The 18,555-nt window shown below is 41.8% G+C and overlaps 1 protein-coding gene across 4 annotated transcripts in view; it reads right to left on the reverse strand.

The window, feature by feature from the left end:
- CDKL5 (cyclin dependent kinase like 5) overlaps positions 1-18,555 on the reverse strand; it is a 212,252-nt gene that overhangs the window by 64,206 nt on the left and 129,491 nt on the right. For all 4 annotated transcript variants that reach the window (XM_045017714.1, XM_045017797.1, XM_045017577.1 and 1 more), the window contains exons 4-7: positions 17,661-17,706; positions 15,421-15,557; positions 11,999-12,119; positions 9,765-9,824 (exon numbers count right to left, since the gene is read on the reverse strand). In XM_045017714.1, the coding sequence (XP_044873649.1) occupies positions 9,765-9,824; positions 11,999-12,119; positions 15,421-15,557; positions 17,661-17,706 (364 nt within the window). The remainder of the gene's footprint in view (positions 1-9,764; positions 9,825-11,998; positions 12,120-15,420; positions 15,558-17,660; positions 17,707-18,555) is intronic.

Raw genomic sequence — 18,555 nt, forward strand, 5'->3', positions numbered from 1 at the left:
CATTGCTAAATCAATCAGTCAGGACTGGGGCCAGACAGATCTCAGCAACTACACTCCGCATGTGGAACTCCTTACCAGCGAGTAAATTTGAGTCTAGTTATGTCATTCAAACTGAAATGCAGAGGCAAAATATTCATAACTCTCCTCCTGGAATATGGCTTTAGGGCCTGAGGGACAGCCCACTGAAATCAAACCACAGAGTTCTTCCATTGGTTTGTAAATGAGGAAGAAAGAATAAAAACTCTGGAATCCAGGAGAGCCTCAGAGCAGAGTTTCACTTTTGGACTCAGTAACTGCTCTCTCTCTTTGCTTTTGAATGCTCAGGTGGCGGCAGCAGCGCTTTCTCCTTCTTCCCCCTACCTCCCGTTTCTCTGTTTGCAAAGGCTGTGATCTTTATTCTGGATGCAGATCTCATTTCACAGCTTAGTCTGGCAGAGCTCAAATCCATGGTCCTCCAGGACATACTAAGGGTACGTCTACACTACGGGATTATTCCGAATTTACATAAACCGGTTTTGCAAAACAGATTGTATAAAATCGAGTGCGCGCGGCCACACTAAACACATTAAATCGGTGGTGTGCGTCCATGGTCCGAGGCTAGCATCGATTTCTGGAGCGTTGCACTGTGGGTAGCTATCCCGTAGCTATCCCATAGTTCCCGCAGCCTCCCCCGCCCCTTGGCATTTCCGGGTTGAGATCCCAGTGCCTGATGGGGCAAAAATCATTGTCGCGGGTGGTTCTGGGTACAGCCTCACCCCTCCCTCCCTGAAAGCAGCAGACAACCGTTTCGCGCCTTTTTTGCTTGGTGAACTGTGCAGACGCCATAGCACAGCAAGCATGGACCCTGCTCAGCTCCATACCGCAATCGTGGATGTTTTAAACACCTCGCGCACTCTCGTGCAGTCTATGCTGAGCCAGGACCTTCAAACCGAGGCTAGGAGGAGGCGGATACGGCAGCGCGGCGATGACAGTGATGAGGACGTAGACACAGAATTCTCTCAAACCGCGGGCCCCGGAGCGTTGGAGATCCTGATGGTAATGGGGCAGATTCTATCCATTGAACGCCGATTTTGGGCCCGGGAAACAAGCACTGACTGGTGGGACCGCATTGTGTTGCAGGTGTGGGACGATTCCCAGTGGCTGCGAAACTTTCGCATGCGTAAGGGCACTTTCATGGAACTTTGTGACTTGCTTGCCCCTGCCCTGAAATGCCAGAATACCAAGATGAGAGCAGCCCTCGCAGTGGAGAAGCGAGTGGTGATAGCCCTGTGGAAGCTTGCAACGCCAGACAGCTACCGGTCAGTCGGGAATCAATTTGGAGTTGGAAAATCTACTGTGGGGGCTGCTGTGATGCAAGTAGCCAAAGCAATCACTAAGCTGCTGCTACGAAAGGTTGTGACTCTGGGAAACGTGCAGGCCATAGTGGATGGCTTTGCTGCACTGGGATTCCCTAACTGTGGTGGGGCGATAGATGGAACCCATATCCCTATCTTGGCACCGCAGCGCCAGGGCACCCAGTACGTAAACCGGAAGGGGTACTTTTCAATGGTGCTGCAAGCACTGGTGGATCACAAGGGACGTTTCACCAACATCCACGTGGGATGGCCAGGGAGGGTTCATGACGCTCGCGTATTCAGAAGCACTACTCTGTTTAAACGGCTGCAGCAAGGGAATTACTTCCCAGACCAGAAAATAACAGTTGGGGATGTTGAAATGCCTGTCGTTATCCTGGGGGACCCAGCCTACCCCTTGATGCCATGGTTCATGAAGCCATACACAGGCAGCCTGGGCAGTGGTCAGGATCTGTTCAATTACAGGCTGAGCAAGTGCAGAATGGTGGTGGAATGTGCATTTGGCCGTTTAAAGGCGCGCTGGCGGACATTACTGACTCGCTCAGACCTCAGCCAAACCAATGTCCCCTATGTTATTGCTGCTTGCTGTATTCTCCACAATCTCTGTGAGAGTAAGGGGGAGACCTTTATGGCGGGGTGGGAGGCTGAGGCAAATCACCTGGCCGCTGATTACGCGCAGCCAGACACCAGGGAGATTAGAAGAGCACACCAGGAAGCGGTGCGCATCAGAGAAGCTTTGAAAATGAGCTTCATCAATGGCCAGGGTACAGTGTGACTGCTGTGTTTGTTGATGAACACCCAACCCCCTTGATTGACTCATTCCCTGTAAGCAACTCACCCTCCCCCTTCGAGTACAGCTTACTTATGCAAATAAAGTCACTTTCGTTTAAAAATCATGAATTCTTTATTAATTCATTATAAAAAGAGGGAGAGAAGTAAGGGTGTGGTTTGGGAGGAGGATAGGAAGGATGGAGAAGGCCATTAAAAAAATTTCACATTAACGATTCTGGTTGGGCTGTCCACGGGGGTGGAGTGGGCGGGTGCACGGAGCGTCCCCCCACGCGTTCTTACACGTCTGGGTGAGGAGGATATGGAACATGGTGAGGGTTGAGGGTGGTTATACAGGGGCTGCAGCGGCACTCTGTGATCCTGCTGCCATTCCTGAAGCTCCACCAGACGCCGGAGCATGTCAGTTTGATCACGCAGCAGCCCCAGAGTTGCATCCCGCCACCGCTGATCTTCCTGCCGCCACTGCTGATTTTCCTGCCAGTCTTCCTGCCGCCACCTCTCATCTCGGGTGTCTCTCCTGTCCTCACGTTCACTGGCATCTTTCCTGTAATTTGATACCACGTCCTTCCACTCATTCAGATGAGCTCTTTCATTGCGTGTAACTTCCATAATATCCGAGAACATTTCATCTCTCGTCTTCTTTTTCCTCCGCCTTATCTGTGCTAGCCTTTGGGATGGAGGAGGGACGCTTGAAATATTTGCAGCTGCATGAGGGAGAGAAATATTTTAAAAGATACATTTTACAGAACAATGGTTATACTCTTTCACAGTGAACAGCATTATTCACCTTACATAGCACATGTGATTTCCCTACAAGGTCGCATTTTTCATCTTAATAGTGAGTGCCTGCAGCTCTGGAGTTACAGATCTCACAGACAGGTCCAGGCATCAGAATTCAACTTGCATGCGGCCATGGTAAGCCACTGTCTTTCAGCTTCTGCAGTGATTTACCCCTCCCCCCAATGCATGGCTAATACCACGCTAGCTCCCTGCTAATCAACACCCTTCCCACCCACCCCCCATCCACTGCGTGGCTGGTAGCTTGGGGAAGATCACCAGTGACCAAACACAAAAAAGATCATCGGCATTTCACTCCTCCCCTCCCCCCGGTTGGCTACATGCAGGAAAGGTTTTTTTTTAAGCTGCTGCAGTCCACAAACCCAGTAGGAAAATGGCCATCCCCCTTACTTAAATTCATGATTTTTAACCAGGTTATCCTGAACGATATCACTTTGCTGAGGATCACACAGCGAGATAAAGAACGGATGCTTCTTGAATGCCAGCAATCACCGGGACCATACGCTGCTATGCTTTGCCATGCAATGATACCTGATTACTTGCTACATGCATGGCGTGGTAAAGTGTCCTACCATGGTGGGCGGAACAAGGCTGCCTTGCCCAGAAACCTTCTGCAAAGGCTTCTGGAGTACCTACAGGAGCGCTTCATCGAGATGTCCCTGGAGGATTTCCTCTCAATCCCCGGACATGTTAACAAACTTTTCTAAGTAACTATACTGTCTGCGAATGCATCCCAAGTCCTCAGGGCAAATCAATCATTAAAAAACGCTTGCTTAAAAAACAATGTTTGCTATTTGCAAAGGTACACTCACCAGAGGTCCCTTCCATGGCGTCATTGTCTGGGATAGTGGCTTGTGAGGGCTGGGAGGAGGGTAATTCCGTCAGGGTGAGAAAAAGCTCCTGGCTGCTGGGGCTCACGGAGTGCTGTGTGCTCTCTGCTAGGTCGTCCTCTTCTTCTTCATCTTCATCTTCCCCATCTGCATAATCCTCAGACATGACAGAGATTACAACCCCCACCTCGGAATCCACGGTCAGGGGTGGGGTACTTGTGGCGCAGCCCCCTAAAATTGCATGCAGCTCAGCATAGAAGCGGCATGTTTTTCGACCTGCCCCGGACCTTCCGTTTGCTTCTTTGGTTTTCTGATAGGCTTGTCTGAGCTCCTTAACTTTCACTCTGCACTGCACTGAGTCCCTGCTGTGGCCTTTATCCGTCATAGCCTTAGAAATTCTTTCAAATACTTTTTCATTTCGTCTTTTGGAACGCAGTTCTGTTAGCACTGAATCCTCTCCCCATATAGCGATCAGATCCAGTACCTCCCGTGCAGTCCATGCTGGAGCTCTTTTTCGATTCTCAGGAGACTGCATTGTTACCTGTGCAGATGAGCTGTGCGTGGTCACCTGTGCTGATGAGCTCTTCACGCTGGGGAAGCAGGAAATGAATTTCAAAAGTTCACGGGGCTTTTCCTGTCTACCTGGCCAGTGCATCTGAGTTCAGAATGCTGTCCAGAGCGGTCAGTGGTGCACTGTGGGATACCGCCCGGAGGCCAATACCGTCGATTTGCGGCCACACTAACCCTATTCCGATATGTTAATCCCGATATTAGCGCTACTCCTCTCGTCGGGGAGGAGTACAGAAACCGATTTAAAGAGCCATTAAAATCGATATAAGGTGCCTCCTAGTGTGGACAGGTGTGGCGTTAAATCGGTTTTACGCTCCTAAAACTGGTTTAAACGCCTAGTGTAGACCAGGCTTAAGTTCCAGCCATTCTCATAGATCTTTGAATAGAAGATGGGTGGCAGAAATTATTACTACTCTGTTGGGTTGAGTGGATGATAAATTTGTTATTGATATAGGATTCATTTATACTTTTGAAAGTTTTTTATATTATTGTCTATGTACTTAGAGTTGGAATTGGGTCATTTTCTAAACCTAAATTAAATAAATATGTATAACTGCATAAATACACAGACAGTACTGCCTCAGCCAAAGGTGACATGGCCCATCATTTTAATCATGTAAATGAAAAACCTTTCATTATATGCTTGGAAAAGAGAAGCAAGAGAAGAAAATTCCTTTCAGCCCCAGGCTGGGTGCTGGTTGTTTGACAGGAACACAATCCTGATACAGCAAAAGAATGAAAAAAAAAATCAACAAATCATAGTCAAGGAAGGGTCTTCCACCCAAGCCAGCCTGCAGGAACTGAAAGGGAACTTGGTCACAATCAGGGACGCCTGGAAACATTGAATATCCATCATCAGCTAATGCAATCCTGAGGAAAATAAGCAACTGACTTTAAAAATGCTCAGCTTTGACATGGTACAGCAATGGGAAAGGAAAATTAATACTATAGGATTAATAAGTACACTGCTTATGTGAGAATCCACTTGATGGCAACTTGATTCTATCATATTACACTGGATGATGTCTTACAAAATCCTTGACTGCTTGATACCTTTCTAAGAGGAACCCCAGTGCCTATATTGTAAAGTGGCCTCAACTGGCAACAGATGTGTGGTTGTTTCAAAGTTTAACTATTAAAGTAATTCTACCACCACCCTTCCCCTCACCCCGCCCTTGCTAGTTACCCTAACTTTTATCACAATTAAGATTTTGATAACATTTTTGTGGCAAGGGCTTTGTCTTTTACTTGCTTTGTAATTTTTTCCTGTAAATTTAGGGCTATACAAAAGCATCTAGCACACTTCTGCACCCTCTTTCTGAAAACTGCATCCAAGTGCTTTAGCACACAATTACACCACAAGTAGCAGTGTATTCCACACATGAAAGCAACAAATGCTAACAAAAAGTTCATGTACCTGCCACAGTGCAGATGTTTAAGTGACAGGATGCCCCAACACAGTGACAACAGGACAAAACTATATGATCTCATTATGTTGCTGAAGATCTACCAACACATCACTTCTCTTGTCCCAGTGGCTTCTCACACATCTCTACAAATTCACGGTACTGTGTTCTGTACATACGGTGGTGTGTAATATTAGGCTTGCGTGTAGTAGTTGTCTGGATGTGTTGTGTGGGAGTAGTTTCTGCCAACAGGAATGAAGAAGGGAACAGTACTGAATGTAGACTGATTGCAACAGACTATTGCTGGAAGCACTTTGGCAGTCCAATTGGTACATCAGCTGTGTTGATAGAATTTCCACCCCATTGCCAGAGCCACTTGTCCTAACAGTCTCCTAATATCTGCATGGTATTGGCCATCACGTGGTGCATAAGCATGCTGACGTATGACAGCTTGTTCAGTACTGTGACACAGGTGGTATGGTATTCACAGCATTTTAATAAAGGAGTCAACCATCACTCCACAAAACATCTGCGTACAATTAACATAACATTCCTGTTCTGTCCTCACCCCACTCCCCCTTAGTGAAAAAGAAGGCAGGATATGCTATGACTATTATTTTTGCAGCGTGCAGGGATTTGTGAACACGTGTGCTAATGCAGTTGTGGTTCTCTCTGGTCATACTTTTCTGATTAGTGTACCAAGCATCTTCTGGACAAAGTAATAGGACCAGCCCCTGGCACCTATTATTTTAATCACTTTTGTATCAGTCCCTTTATCCTACATGATCCATGTTTCCATTCATACATAGCATTACCAGTGTGCAGGGGAATAATTATCATTCAATTCTATTTAGGCATGAATAGTTTACATGCCAGACTCAATATTCTCAATTCCATCTTTAAAAAACCTCACAGTAAAAGATACTATCTTAATTATCCATTTCTCAATGGCTTTGCCTACGCTAAGATTTAAGGTGTGATGTTGGCACATGTTAGCTAACATATGCTAATTAATATGTTGAAAATGTCTAGCGTAGACAAGACTTTAACTAGACCAGTTTAGCTTTGTCTACACTAGATATTTACTATGTATTAATTTGCATGTATTATCTAACATCATACCTTTAAATTCTAGTCTAGACAAAGAAGGACAATATGTGCTTGAAACCTATATGGTTACAAAGTGCAATAAAAGCGTGCTTACTGAAATTGGTTGTATTAAGTAATGGGTTAATCTAGTCCAGGGGTAATTAAATTTTTTGGTCAAGGTCAAAATTTCTTGGCCAAGACACAGTCAAGATCCAGACTCCAGAGATAGTACTAAAAACAAACAACAGTAATAATGATAATAAGTAAATAAAAAGATGTTGGGGTCTGTTCAAAAGCATCTGGTTGTCCAGATTTGGCTTGCAGTCCATGTGTTGACTACCCTGATCCTACTCTAACACTGTCACGTTGTAGTAAAACTGAGTGAAGCTACAATAATTCAAAATTAAGCAAAATCAAATAAGCTTTCCTTTGTGATTTCAGTTCAACCAAACCTGAAATATAAAACAAAATTCCAAGTATGTTAACCTATATAAATAAAAAAAGAGTTAGCATGAAATGTATTAGGTACTGTAGGTGCATTATGGTATGGCTTTCTTTTTTACTTAATGTAGGGAAAGTCTGGCCACTACTTATGGGCAGGGCCGGCTCCAAGCACCAGCCAAGCAAGCTCGTGCTTGGGGCGGCAGATTCTACAGGGCGGCATTCCGCCCAGTATTAGGGCAGCACAGCAGGTTCTCTTTATTTTGGTTCCCTGATCTGGCCGCCCTGTAGGGGGAGGAGGAGGGGAGTGCCCTGCAGCGAACTCGGCAGGGCAGCCCGCATCCTTCCCTCCCAGCCAACAGGAGCGTCGCAGAGCCCTCCCGGCAGGCAGTGCGGTGGTTGGGGCCGTGGAGCCAGCGCCCCGCTGAAGCCCTGGCCGTTCCCCTTCTCTCTCTTCCCCCCCGCCCCCCCCATTAGACCAGGCGCGCACACTGCAGCACAGGGAGTCCCCCTGCACCCTGGCTCCGGCTGCCCTGGTTTTTTTGTTTTGTTTTTTTCCTCCTGCTTTGCCGTTCCAGCTGCGCCGGGTTATTATTATTTTTTTTCCCCTGCTTTGCTGCTCCGGCTATGCCGCAGGTTCACCCCCCCCCCTTTTTTTTTTTTTGCTTGGGGGCAGCAAAAGAGCCAGAGTTGGCCCTGCTTATGGGGAATAAAATCACTGTGCTTACAGACTATATGAAGTAACATAATTGCTTCAGACAAGCCAGGCTTCATCATTATCAGTCACTTAGTGGCAAAGCTATCAACCAAAATATGAACACATTTGCTTGGATTTTCATTTCCCTACAAAACTGTCCCATCCTTTCAAGGCTATGAATTTCTTTTTGGTGTAAAGTAAACTGAGCTTAATTGAGACCCTTCAATTTTGACTGAAGATTTCTGGGCTCATAATTTGTTGGAACATATAGTGTCTGTTGCCGATCCAGTCTTGGCTCACGCTAGCCGCTGCTCCAATTTCCCCTCTTGGACTCCTCAGTAATTCACAACGGCTTTCATGTGTGCAACAACACCTCTACAGATCTGGTTTACTCACAAAATTCAAATGGGAAAACAAAACTCCCTAAAACTCCCTGGCTTTTCCTTCAGCCAAATGTTCCTACACTTCAGCCTTGTTGGATGGAACAGCCTTGTTGGGTCTCAGAACAGCTCAGGCCCTGTCCCTAGGAGCTAAGAAGAGCCTTTGCGTAGGGCTGCTCGCACCATCATTCTGCTCCCTATCAAGCGGCCACTCCCTATCTGAAGTCTCTCTGTGGAGGACCCAAGGCCTCTTCTGGCTCTCTGCAGACATCTCTTTTATAACCAGATGCCTGATTTAGCCACATGACCCATTTGTCACATGACATTCATTTTCTCAACCTAGGGAGGCGAGCTGTGTTTCATAAATAAGGCTAGGACCCATCTCCCTTTTAAAAGAGACTTGTTGCCTGTGAAAGCATGTTTAAGCAAAAATGGTTTGTGTGTTTTTTTGCAGTTTTGTTTTCTGAACAGCTCCTCCTCTTGGCCAAAATTAAAGAGGTTTTATTGGCAACTGGCCTGGAAATAGCCCTCACCAACAAATGCCCTTGAGTACTCCTGTAAAATTGGTTTTCGTTTGACTGGGTTAACAAAATTGTAAACTCGTTATGGACATAACAGTGTTCTACTCTGTGTTAATAAAGCACCCAGCAAAACGGGGCCCTGATCTTGACTGGGGCTCAATAGGGACTACTCATGTGTGTAAAGTTGCTCAAGTGCTTAAGGTTTTGCAGAATTAGAGCCTAAAGAGGCATAGTTAAGCACTCACAAGTCAGGAAATGCCATACTTAAAGTTGCACATGACCATAAGTCTGTCTCCTGGGCACATGTATTACAGTGCAGTCTTTAATTTGCATATGGTTTCTCAAATACAATATCATATTTTTTCTTCTTTCAAGCCTAAAGACATATGTAGAATCTTGTAATATGGTGTACTATTTCATATATGTCAGGCTATCCACAAAAAACATTTATATACACAGTAAACCAATACTTATTCAACATACTAAATTATTTATGATACAACAAAGAGTAATGAAAAATTACTGATGTGTGGGCCAAATAGGTCCACACAATTAAGCATGCCTCATACTTGATTAATCCTCTGAACTGCACATAAGAAAATCTCTGCCAATAGTTGAAAAGAAAATGAATATTATAGGAATATGTTAAAATATGGTTCCCAAAGATAGGTTATTTATAGAATGAGTATATATAAAAACATACTTAACAGGTCCAAATCAAAGGTTAGAGATCTTTACAAATTAATGTGCTACCCAGAAATATGAACATAATGAATACTGACCACTAAAATGTGCTCAAAATACAAATGCTGGAGAACTTACAAATAAACAATGTGGAATTTTTAAGGTAAAAAGTGCTTCTTTCAAAAAAATAAAAAGTAAGCAACTTACCAAAGTCACACAGCTTCAGAACATCACAGTGGCTTATTAAGAGATTTTCCGGTTTGATATCTGAAATATCAGAATAAGGAGAAAAAAAAAGTAAGACAGTTCCTAACGTCCATTTTTAATTTTCAACTTATTTAATTGTAAGAGAATTACAGTTAGGAGGGAGGGATACCTCATTGGTTTGAGCATTGGCCTGCTAAACCCAGGGTTGTGAGTTCAATCCTTGCGGGGGCCACTTAAGGATCTGGGGCAAAAATCAGTACTTGGTCCTGCTAGTGAAGGCAGGGGGCTGGACTCAATGACCTTTCAGGGTCCCTTCCAGTTCTAGGAGATAGGCATATCTCCATAACAAAAACAGACCATAGTAGAAAGTACTTGTAATCTGTACAACTAATTTTCAAACAATCCTGCACTTTTCTAAACAAGTAGAACTCATAGCTTCTGTATTGTGGTTTCTTTTAAAAATTTCTCAGAAGAAACATGAGAAGAGTAAATCTGCACTTGCACTTATGCAAAGGCACAAAATCAACTTGTGCATGTGGAAATGTCATTTAATTACCCAGTTTATTAGCAAAATGTAGGATATGTAAACTCAATATTTGTACACTGAAAATTACCTTCTGGGGCTCATTGTGTCTGTCTTCTTGAAATATTTTTGCTCTCTAGTTTCATAGGCAGGAGTTGTAGACCAAGCTGGTCTTTGACTATTAGCAGTAAATATGTCCAATGGCCTGTGATGGGATGTTAGATGGGGTGGGATCTGAGTTACTACAGAGAACTTTTACAGCTCCAGACTAACATGGCTACCCCTCTGATACTTGACACCATACAAGGCACTGCATTTAGCCGTATGGAGTGAAGAAACTTGCACAAATACATTACTGCTTTTACAGAGAATTCTTTCCTGGGTGTCTGGCTGGTGAGTCTTGCCCACATGCTCAGGGTTTAGCTGATCGTCAAATTTGGGGAGGGGAAGGAATTTTCCTCCAGGGCAGATTAGCAGAGGCCCTGGGGGGTTTTCGCCTACCTCTGCAGTGTGGGGCACGGGTCACTTGCTGGAAGATTCTCTGCACCTTGAAGTCTTTAAACCATGATTTGAGGACTTCAATGGCTCAGACATAAGTTTGATACAGGAGTGGGTGGGTAAGATTCTGTGGCCTGCGTTGTACAGGAGGTCAGACTAGATGATCATAATGGTCCCTCCTGACCTTAAAGTCTATGATTCTATAAACATATTGTTTACTCAGATACATTTTGTATAGTACCTATTGAGTACATGCAACCTGTATAGAGTAGTTACATTTTTACAATATACTTGAGAAAAGTTCTCTCCCCTGTATTTTGTTTAATTTCATTTGTAAGTCATTTTGTTCTCTATTTGTATTCCATTACGTATTGAAATCATCCACTAAGGAAAAACAAAAAACAAAAAACAAAAAAAAACCCCAAAAAAACCCACCTTGTGGAACCACACTGGAAAACAAGGCTTTATAAAGTAAGAACATAATAAAAAGTAGATAAAGTCACACCTTACAGTATGTCATGTATCACGGGGTAGCCAGGGCCGGTGCAACCATTTAGGCGACCTAGGCGGTCGCCTAGGGCACTAGGATTTGGGGGGGGCGGCATTTTCTTCGGCAGCGACTGCTGCGGCCGGATCTTTGGCCGCCCCGGTCGCTGCGGGCATTTAGGGAGCTGGGGCAGGGGAGCGCCGAGAGGGCCGCCTGCAGCAAGTAAGGGAGGGGGGGCGGCATGCAGGGGAACTCTCCGCCCCAGCTCACCCCTGCCCCACCTCCTCCCCGAGCATGCTGTGGCTGCTTCACTTCTCCCGCCTGCCAGGCTTACAACGCCTAAGCAAATGGTACAATTTTGTCTCTAATGATACCCAAGAGTCAGCAGCCTATTATATTGATGAACATCATTTTAAAGTAGTCTTAGGATCCCATGCTTTTGGTGGCTTCTAGGGAGAAACTTTAGCAGTCTTGTTTGAAGAGAAGTCTGTCTGCATAGGTAGTTATATGGTAGTATCTGAAGTCATTTAGGTGACTTCAGAGCTTAGCTAAATTGAAATAATTTTTCTATACCCACTTAAATATAGTTTGTTTTAAAGGAAACTTTTTGTTTAAAGTAAATCCAAACACATTTATGAAAATTTTTACAAGCTGTAGCGCCTTTCCCTATAAAAAGAAAATTACTACAAGGGGTTCATTTCCATGTGGAAAGCTATATACACTTACCTCTATGAACAATGTCATTCTTATGACACCAGTGAATCGCTTTGATTAATTGGTAGATATAGCTTTTTACTTTTTCCGGTGGAACTCCATTTGGCATTTCTTCTAGCAATTCAAGCATATTCTAAATGTTTAAAATATAGATATTAATTGCTAAAAGTAGCTTTACCCATAATATGATTCTAACATACTAAAGTACTATAATTATGCCAGTAAACCTAGCTTTGCAAACCAGCAGTTTAATATCCAAGGGCCATAATCTAGCCATATATAGCCAGCTTTCATTCTAGACAAAGATCTAGTGAATACCATCTTCTGTAAAGGTAACCAAAAAGCTCTTGTTAAAATATAACTGCTTAAACCCCCAAATAATTAGTAGACAGATTTAAACTGCTAAAAATATTCAGTATGAGCTCATTTTATTTACAAATAATTGTTTAGAACAGAACAGAATTCCCCTGCATGGTGTGACAACATGAACATTTCTCTAAAAGTAAAGCATTTTACTTAATATCCTGCAATAGTTTATGCCAGTGCTTCCTAAACTTTTCAGCCAGTACTAGTTTCACATATTAAGACCTTGTCTACACACAAAATTACACTGCTTTAACTATACCCGTATAGCTACCTATTCCCAGAGAGAAGGGAAAATAAGCTGTAGCACATTTACACTGATAACTGTGTCAACACTAAATGGTTGTACCAATTTAACTATTTCAGTAGAAAAAAAAATCAGACCCCCTAACCAAAATAGTTATATTGGTACAAAACCTTCGTGCAGCTAAGGCCTGAGATTTCAATTATGTTGGAAAAGGCCTGCTACCTCCCAATCAGCTTTGTGTGCAGAAATGTACAGTAGAGATTAGTCTATGCTAAATCCCATTTGAATGAGTGGTAGGCAGCAGCTGCTCTCTAGAGTACAGAAGAGAGTTTCATTAAGTTAGGAAGGGGGATGTGAGAACATCAGCCTCAAAAGCCTGAAATACCATTACTTGAACATATACCAATAGTTAATCACTGCTTATGGTGCTTGTAAGGGAAACAAAATTCTGATCCCTGTGCTGGAAAACGGAAAAAAATTTTTTTGGATATTTTGTTTTCCACAAAGTATACAGTTATTGATTTGGGAATTTAACATTTACAAAAGCATTTCACTTCACCTTTGGTGCACATTATCTCCTAATCTACAATCTAATTTTGAGGTTATTCTTGGAAGCTGTCTTAACATACATATACAAATTACAAAGCATATACTAAAACCAAAGTATTTTTTTTAAAATATGGTAGTACTCGAAAGACACTTGAATGCTTTTCAATCTATTGATAGATTTAGTAATTTAAGACTATGGGGTATGGGTTTTGTTAAATCTATATCTGCAATATGGACAAATGATTACAGATATGTCTATTAAGACAAGAGTACTGTTCACTGGTGGTACTGTAAAAACCTGGACAAATAGGACAGAAAATTCCTTAGTGTTCTAATCTGAACAAGAATAGCAGTATCAAGTGGGTGAAGCATAATCCTATATGCTTATTGACAACAACAGCTAAGGAGATGATGGAAAAAGAAGACTAGTTAAATTCGGATTAGTGTAATCAGGATTTTAGCATTGCAGAGATAATATTCTTTAAAGGACAAAATGTGCTCAACCACCAGCAGAAATTGGCTAACTGTACAACATTTTCTTCCATTCTTCTCCCTCCGCCTCACTTAAAATATAAGAATTGCCTACACATTTATCATGGCCCTGAAGAATATCTGTAAGGGTCTGTGGAATTCATTTAACACATTATGAAAGCAAGAATAATTTATAAACTGCTAAGTGTAATTGAAAATAGAGATAATTACAACAGCAATGATACCAAGCAAAAATTATGCATAGCAGCTACCCTCATGATTATATAATTTTACATTAATAAAAAGTAATGTTGGGTCACAAAAATACATTTCCTTCCTAACACAGGAAGGAAATGAATAATGGAAACATGTGAAACCTAGTGTATTCTCTTGATATTTATTAATAATTCAAAATATGTGATTATTAAAATACAGAGTTGAAATATTCATCTTCTTCCTTATGTTGGTCTTCTGTACTTTTGGTATAGTAGTTTTAGCACTGTCAGCAGTAATAAAAACTATATAAAGTAAATAACTACAAATATAACTAAATATACAGCATTTTCCATATCCATATTTTTATACACACACACGGTTAACTTACAGAAGACTGCACTGATCATAGTGAGCACAGGTTAATTAAAACAGGAACTTTAGAATACAGACATTAAGGCTACAGAGGAACTAATGCAGTAGGAATTAACTGATTGCCAGGTAGTGCATCACAAAATTTATGGACAAAAGAACCAGAATATGCAATATAGACTTAGTGTCACCTCACCCTAGATGTTTCAGATCACATTACATGATCATTTTATAATCTCAGGTAAGGGAAGCAGGTAGTGGTTAGGAGTCTCATGAATACTCATACAGCAAGCACTGCACACCTTGCTAGCAACAAATACTAAGGGCAGGAAGGACTATATATAGGGGGATTAAACTGAGGATAACACAGCACCAGACGGACATAAAATTATGATTTTAGAAAAGAGAGCAAGGGCAGATGAAGGTTCCAGGAAAAATAAGTATTTTTTCTTCCAAATGAAAAGAGACAGAAACCAGAGTCTAGAATACAGAGCTACAGCCTACTCTTGCCCTAGAGGGCTTACAGAAATAGCAGAGAACTAGTCTGTCCTGGGCGCTCTCTCATGAGAAGCAGATCGAGGTGTAAGGAGTGCTAGTATAGAGGTAAAAAAACCAGTGGAATGGGTTCTGATGCGGTCAGGGATGGAAGGAATTTAAGAAAGTCAGTCATAAGGAGATTTTGTGGGGTCCTACAATTTAGTTGGTTTCAAATATTTCAAACTATCTTCCAAAGATTAGATTTCTATGTGGAAAAAAAAATAAGAGCAACTCTATTTTTAATAACAAGAAAAGAGAGAGAAAGAAACAGATACACGAGGACAAGCAATCTATGTTCCTCGTGTTTTGGAAAACATACTATAGAAGGAATCTTGAGGTAAACACTTGACAATCAACCTTCAAGTTAAACTGGTTTATGGACCTTTGGTCAAAAAAACCAAACAACCTTTTCTCAAATGACACATATTCCAGTCTAATAATGCTTGTTTGATTTTGTGTCTCTGCTTCACAGTACTATGTAAATATTATTACTTACGTCATTTGGGTAATTTTATTTAGCAGAAGAAGGGACAAGATATGTACATTCTGTTTAGATTTTATTTAATTTCTTGGTTTCCCATTCCTAGATTAAAATACCTAATTTTTAGAGTTCAAATCCTTGCATTTATTGTTCATAAATTACTTGATATTTTGCTCTGCAAGATGTAAAAGATCAACTCACTTTTTCCACATATTCAAACACTAAGTATAATTTTCCTCTTCTTCTGAAAGCTTCTTTCAGCTCCACTATGTTTTCCTGTTTCAAAGTGCGAAGCATTTTAAGCTCTCGTAAAGTGGTTTCTTTGACTTCTTCATTTTCTAGAAGATAAACAATGGTAAGTGTGGTAAAACAAAACTTTGCAGAGAGCAACAATAACTTTAGTAATCAAGGTTAACAATCTGTACACTAATGTACAAAATTCAGTGGACACTCACAGTAAAAAGCAATCTAAAAACTGTAAGCTATTTAGGTGATTTGGGTATTAAATATAACTATAATCTGCCAGTCCACATATACAACTGTCATAATGGACTTCAAGCACTCTAGTTTTAAATATTCAAAGAATAATCACTGCACACTTCTCTCTCTCTGATACCACTGACTAAGGTTTATGATTTAACTTTGGCTCCCTCTGCTGCTTGGCTGGCTCTGCATCAGAAGAGGGAAAATATTGTACAATCATGTGCAAACTTGATATCCCTCACCCCACCGCTCTTCAAATTTTTCATTATTCGATAATTGTTTGCATTTACATGCTATTCATCCTGAAGAATCTTAGCATGCGTTACCAATTATGTGTACACAGTGGACAGCATCAATGAAGTCGGAACTCAGTGCATAGCACACTGCAAACAGTGGGAAGAGAAATCATTGGCCAAAAATGACCCTAAAGACAAACCCATACCACTCTGAAAAGTACCATAGATCTCTACCAGCCATGGAGAGGAAAACAGAGCAGAACACACAGAATTTCTGTTCTAAAGGTTTCACACAAAATACTTTCAATATAGTGTTCAATGATACAGACACTCAATTCATTCATCTCAGAAGGCCTAAAGTTGATGTAGTAAAGATTTGAACCTGTTGTTCTACGGAGTCTAGGATTTCAATCTTAGATGACTTCTTTTAGATTCTAAGCTCTTTAAGACAGGGACTGTCATTTACTATAAGTTAGCACAATGGGGCTCTGTCCTGGCTGTCCTCTGGGCAATAATGCAGTATAAATGTTAACTCAAAAAATAAATAAAGCAAGCCAGTCAGCCAGCCATTGTCTTCCATACTGTTAGACTTGACAACATTCTGTTTTTTCAGAATAATTTCAGTGGATTATATTGATGTTTGGTTTAAAGTTTTTTTGTTTTTTATTGATTTATATGTACGGTAAAATTTACGTTGATTTGTGACATTTACTGAAGAAAGAAAAAGAAAATCATATGTTCTATAAGCCACTCAATGTAGTTCCTGAAATCTGGGCAGAATAAAGCATCCTGTGAAGAGCTCGGAGACCGTTGTTTTCTACAACAGGATTCTCTCTTCAATGGCCAGCTCCAGTTCTGAAAAACTATTCCGAAATATTGTGATGATTTGTTTGATAGGGATCATCACAATTCATTTCAGCCAGTATTTTCTGCTTCGGGTATAAAAACAGGACTTGGGAATGACAAAGCTAAAAGACTTGCTGAATACATTATCCAGGCATCTTGGTGTTGGTCAGAGTTTGCACTGGATGAAGTGACATAGAAGTAAATTTAACTTCCCTAATACATCCGTGACAACCAATTGCATCTTCATTGGCCACATCCCATGGCAAACAGCACAGATAAAATATTTACCAAAATCTAATGAGTGGCACTTTTGAGCTTTATAATGAAGGCTATAATGAGCCATTAGACCAACACAGCATAAGTGGTCAGACATAGCTACCACATCCCAGGAAGGAATTATGCCTCTTTGGGTAAAAATTCCTCAACTGCTACCCCTTTGATCTACGGTAGGGAAGAAAGTCACCTCACACTTGACTTATTCCCCTGCTTATGCCTGGCCAGCTCTGACGGTCAGTGCATGGACAGTAGTGGGTAGAGTCTTTGCTCTGTTCATTTCCTTATCCTGTACGCACCCCAGTCCCTACTCTCGCCACTCTGCCTGGTGCCATAATCCAGGAAAAGCTAATATGCCTGCATAGGAGAGGAAGGTGGGGATAGGGAGGTGGAGCTTATTCCTTTGTGTGGCTACCTAGTTTAAGGGCACAGTCTAGCCTTCACACAGGAACTAATGTATCAAAGCATAGGACACTAGTACAGCTAACACATCATCACTGAGGTTGTCATTTTAAAGTCATCTCTCATATGTGACGTCTTGTATTTTCATCAAGTATCCGCAACATGTTTATTTACACAAATGGTCACAGAGGAAGCCATTACCTTCACTGTCTTTGAATTTCTTGATGGCCACAATTTCATGCGTCTCCTATAAAATAAAAACAAAAGAAGGAGATAAGAAAGGCAAGATTTTTTTCTGAGCACTTGGACCAAATAAAATATCCAGATTAAATACAGTGTTTTCATTTTACATTTTCAAAAGGCACTCAAAAGCAAAAAAAGAGTGAATATAGAATCTAGTAAAAATCTAAATGATTAGGCCAACTGCAGTATATAAGCATATTCAGCAAATATGCAATGATTAGACACTGAAACATGAAACTCTAAGGGTATGGCTACACTTGCGAGTTGCAGCGCTGGTGGAGGCTTTCCAGCGCTGCAATTAGTAAGTGGCCACACCTGCAGGGCACATCCAGCGCTGCAACTCCCTGGCTGCAGCGCTGGCCGTACACCTGGCTCTGACTGGGGTATAACGATTGCAGCGCTGGTTCTGCAGCGCTGGTCATCAAGTGTGGACACTCACCAGCGCTGTTATTGGCCTCCAGGGTATAAGGAGATATCCCAGAATGTTTGTAACTAAATTATTACGTTTGTTTTGTTATGCAGCCTCTCTTTGTTTTGTTGTGAACTCTGAGCTCCGTGGATACCGGAGCTGCTTATAAAAACAAACTGACAGCTCCTGTTTGCTGTGATCAAACACAGCTCCTGTTTGCTGTGATCAATCTGTATCTGGCTGTGAACAATCAAATGAGATAAACCCCTGTGGATGAGGCAGGCAGGAAGTGAGTGTTTGCTTGACAGAGAAAGGCAGTCCGTTGGGATGCAGGCTATTTGCAATTTAAGAGTTAAGACTAAGGGGTCGGGAAGATTTTATGATTTTTCAATGCAGGAAGCTAACTCACAGTGTTGGCTCCAAAAATCCACTCTCTCTCTCTCC

This window comes from Mauremys mutica, chromosome 1 (genome assembly GCF_020497125.1).
Source record: "Mauremys mutica isolate MM-2020 ecotype Southern chromosome 1, ASM2049712v1, whole genome shotgun sequence".
Lineage (NCBI taxonomy): Eukaryota > Metazoa > Chordata > Testudines > Geoemydidae > Mauremys > Mauremys mutica.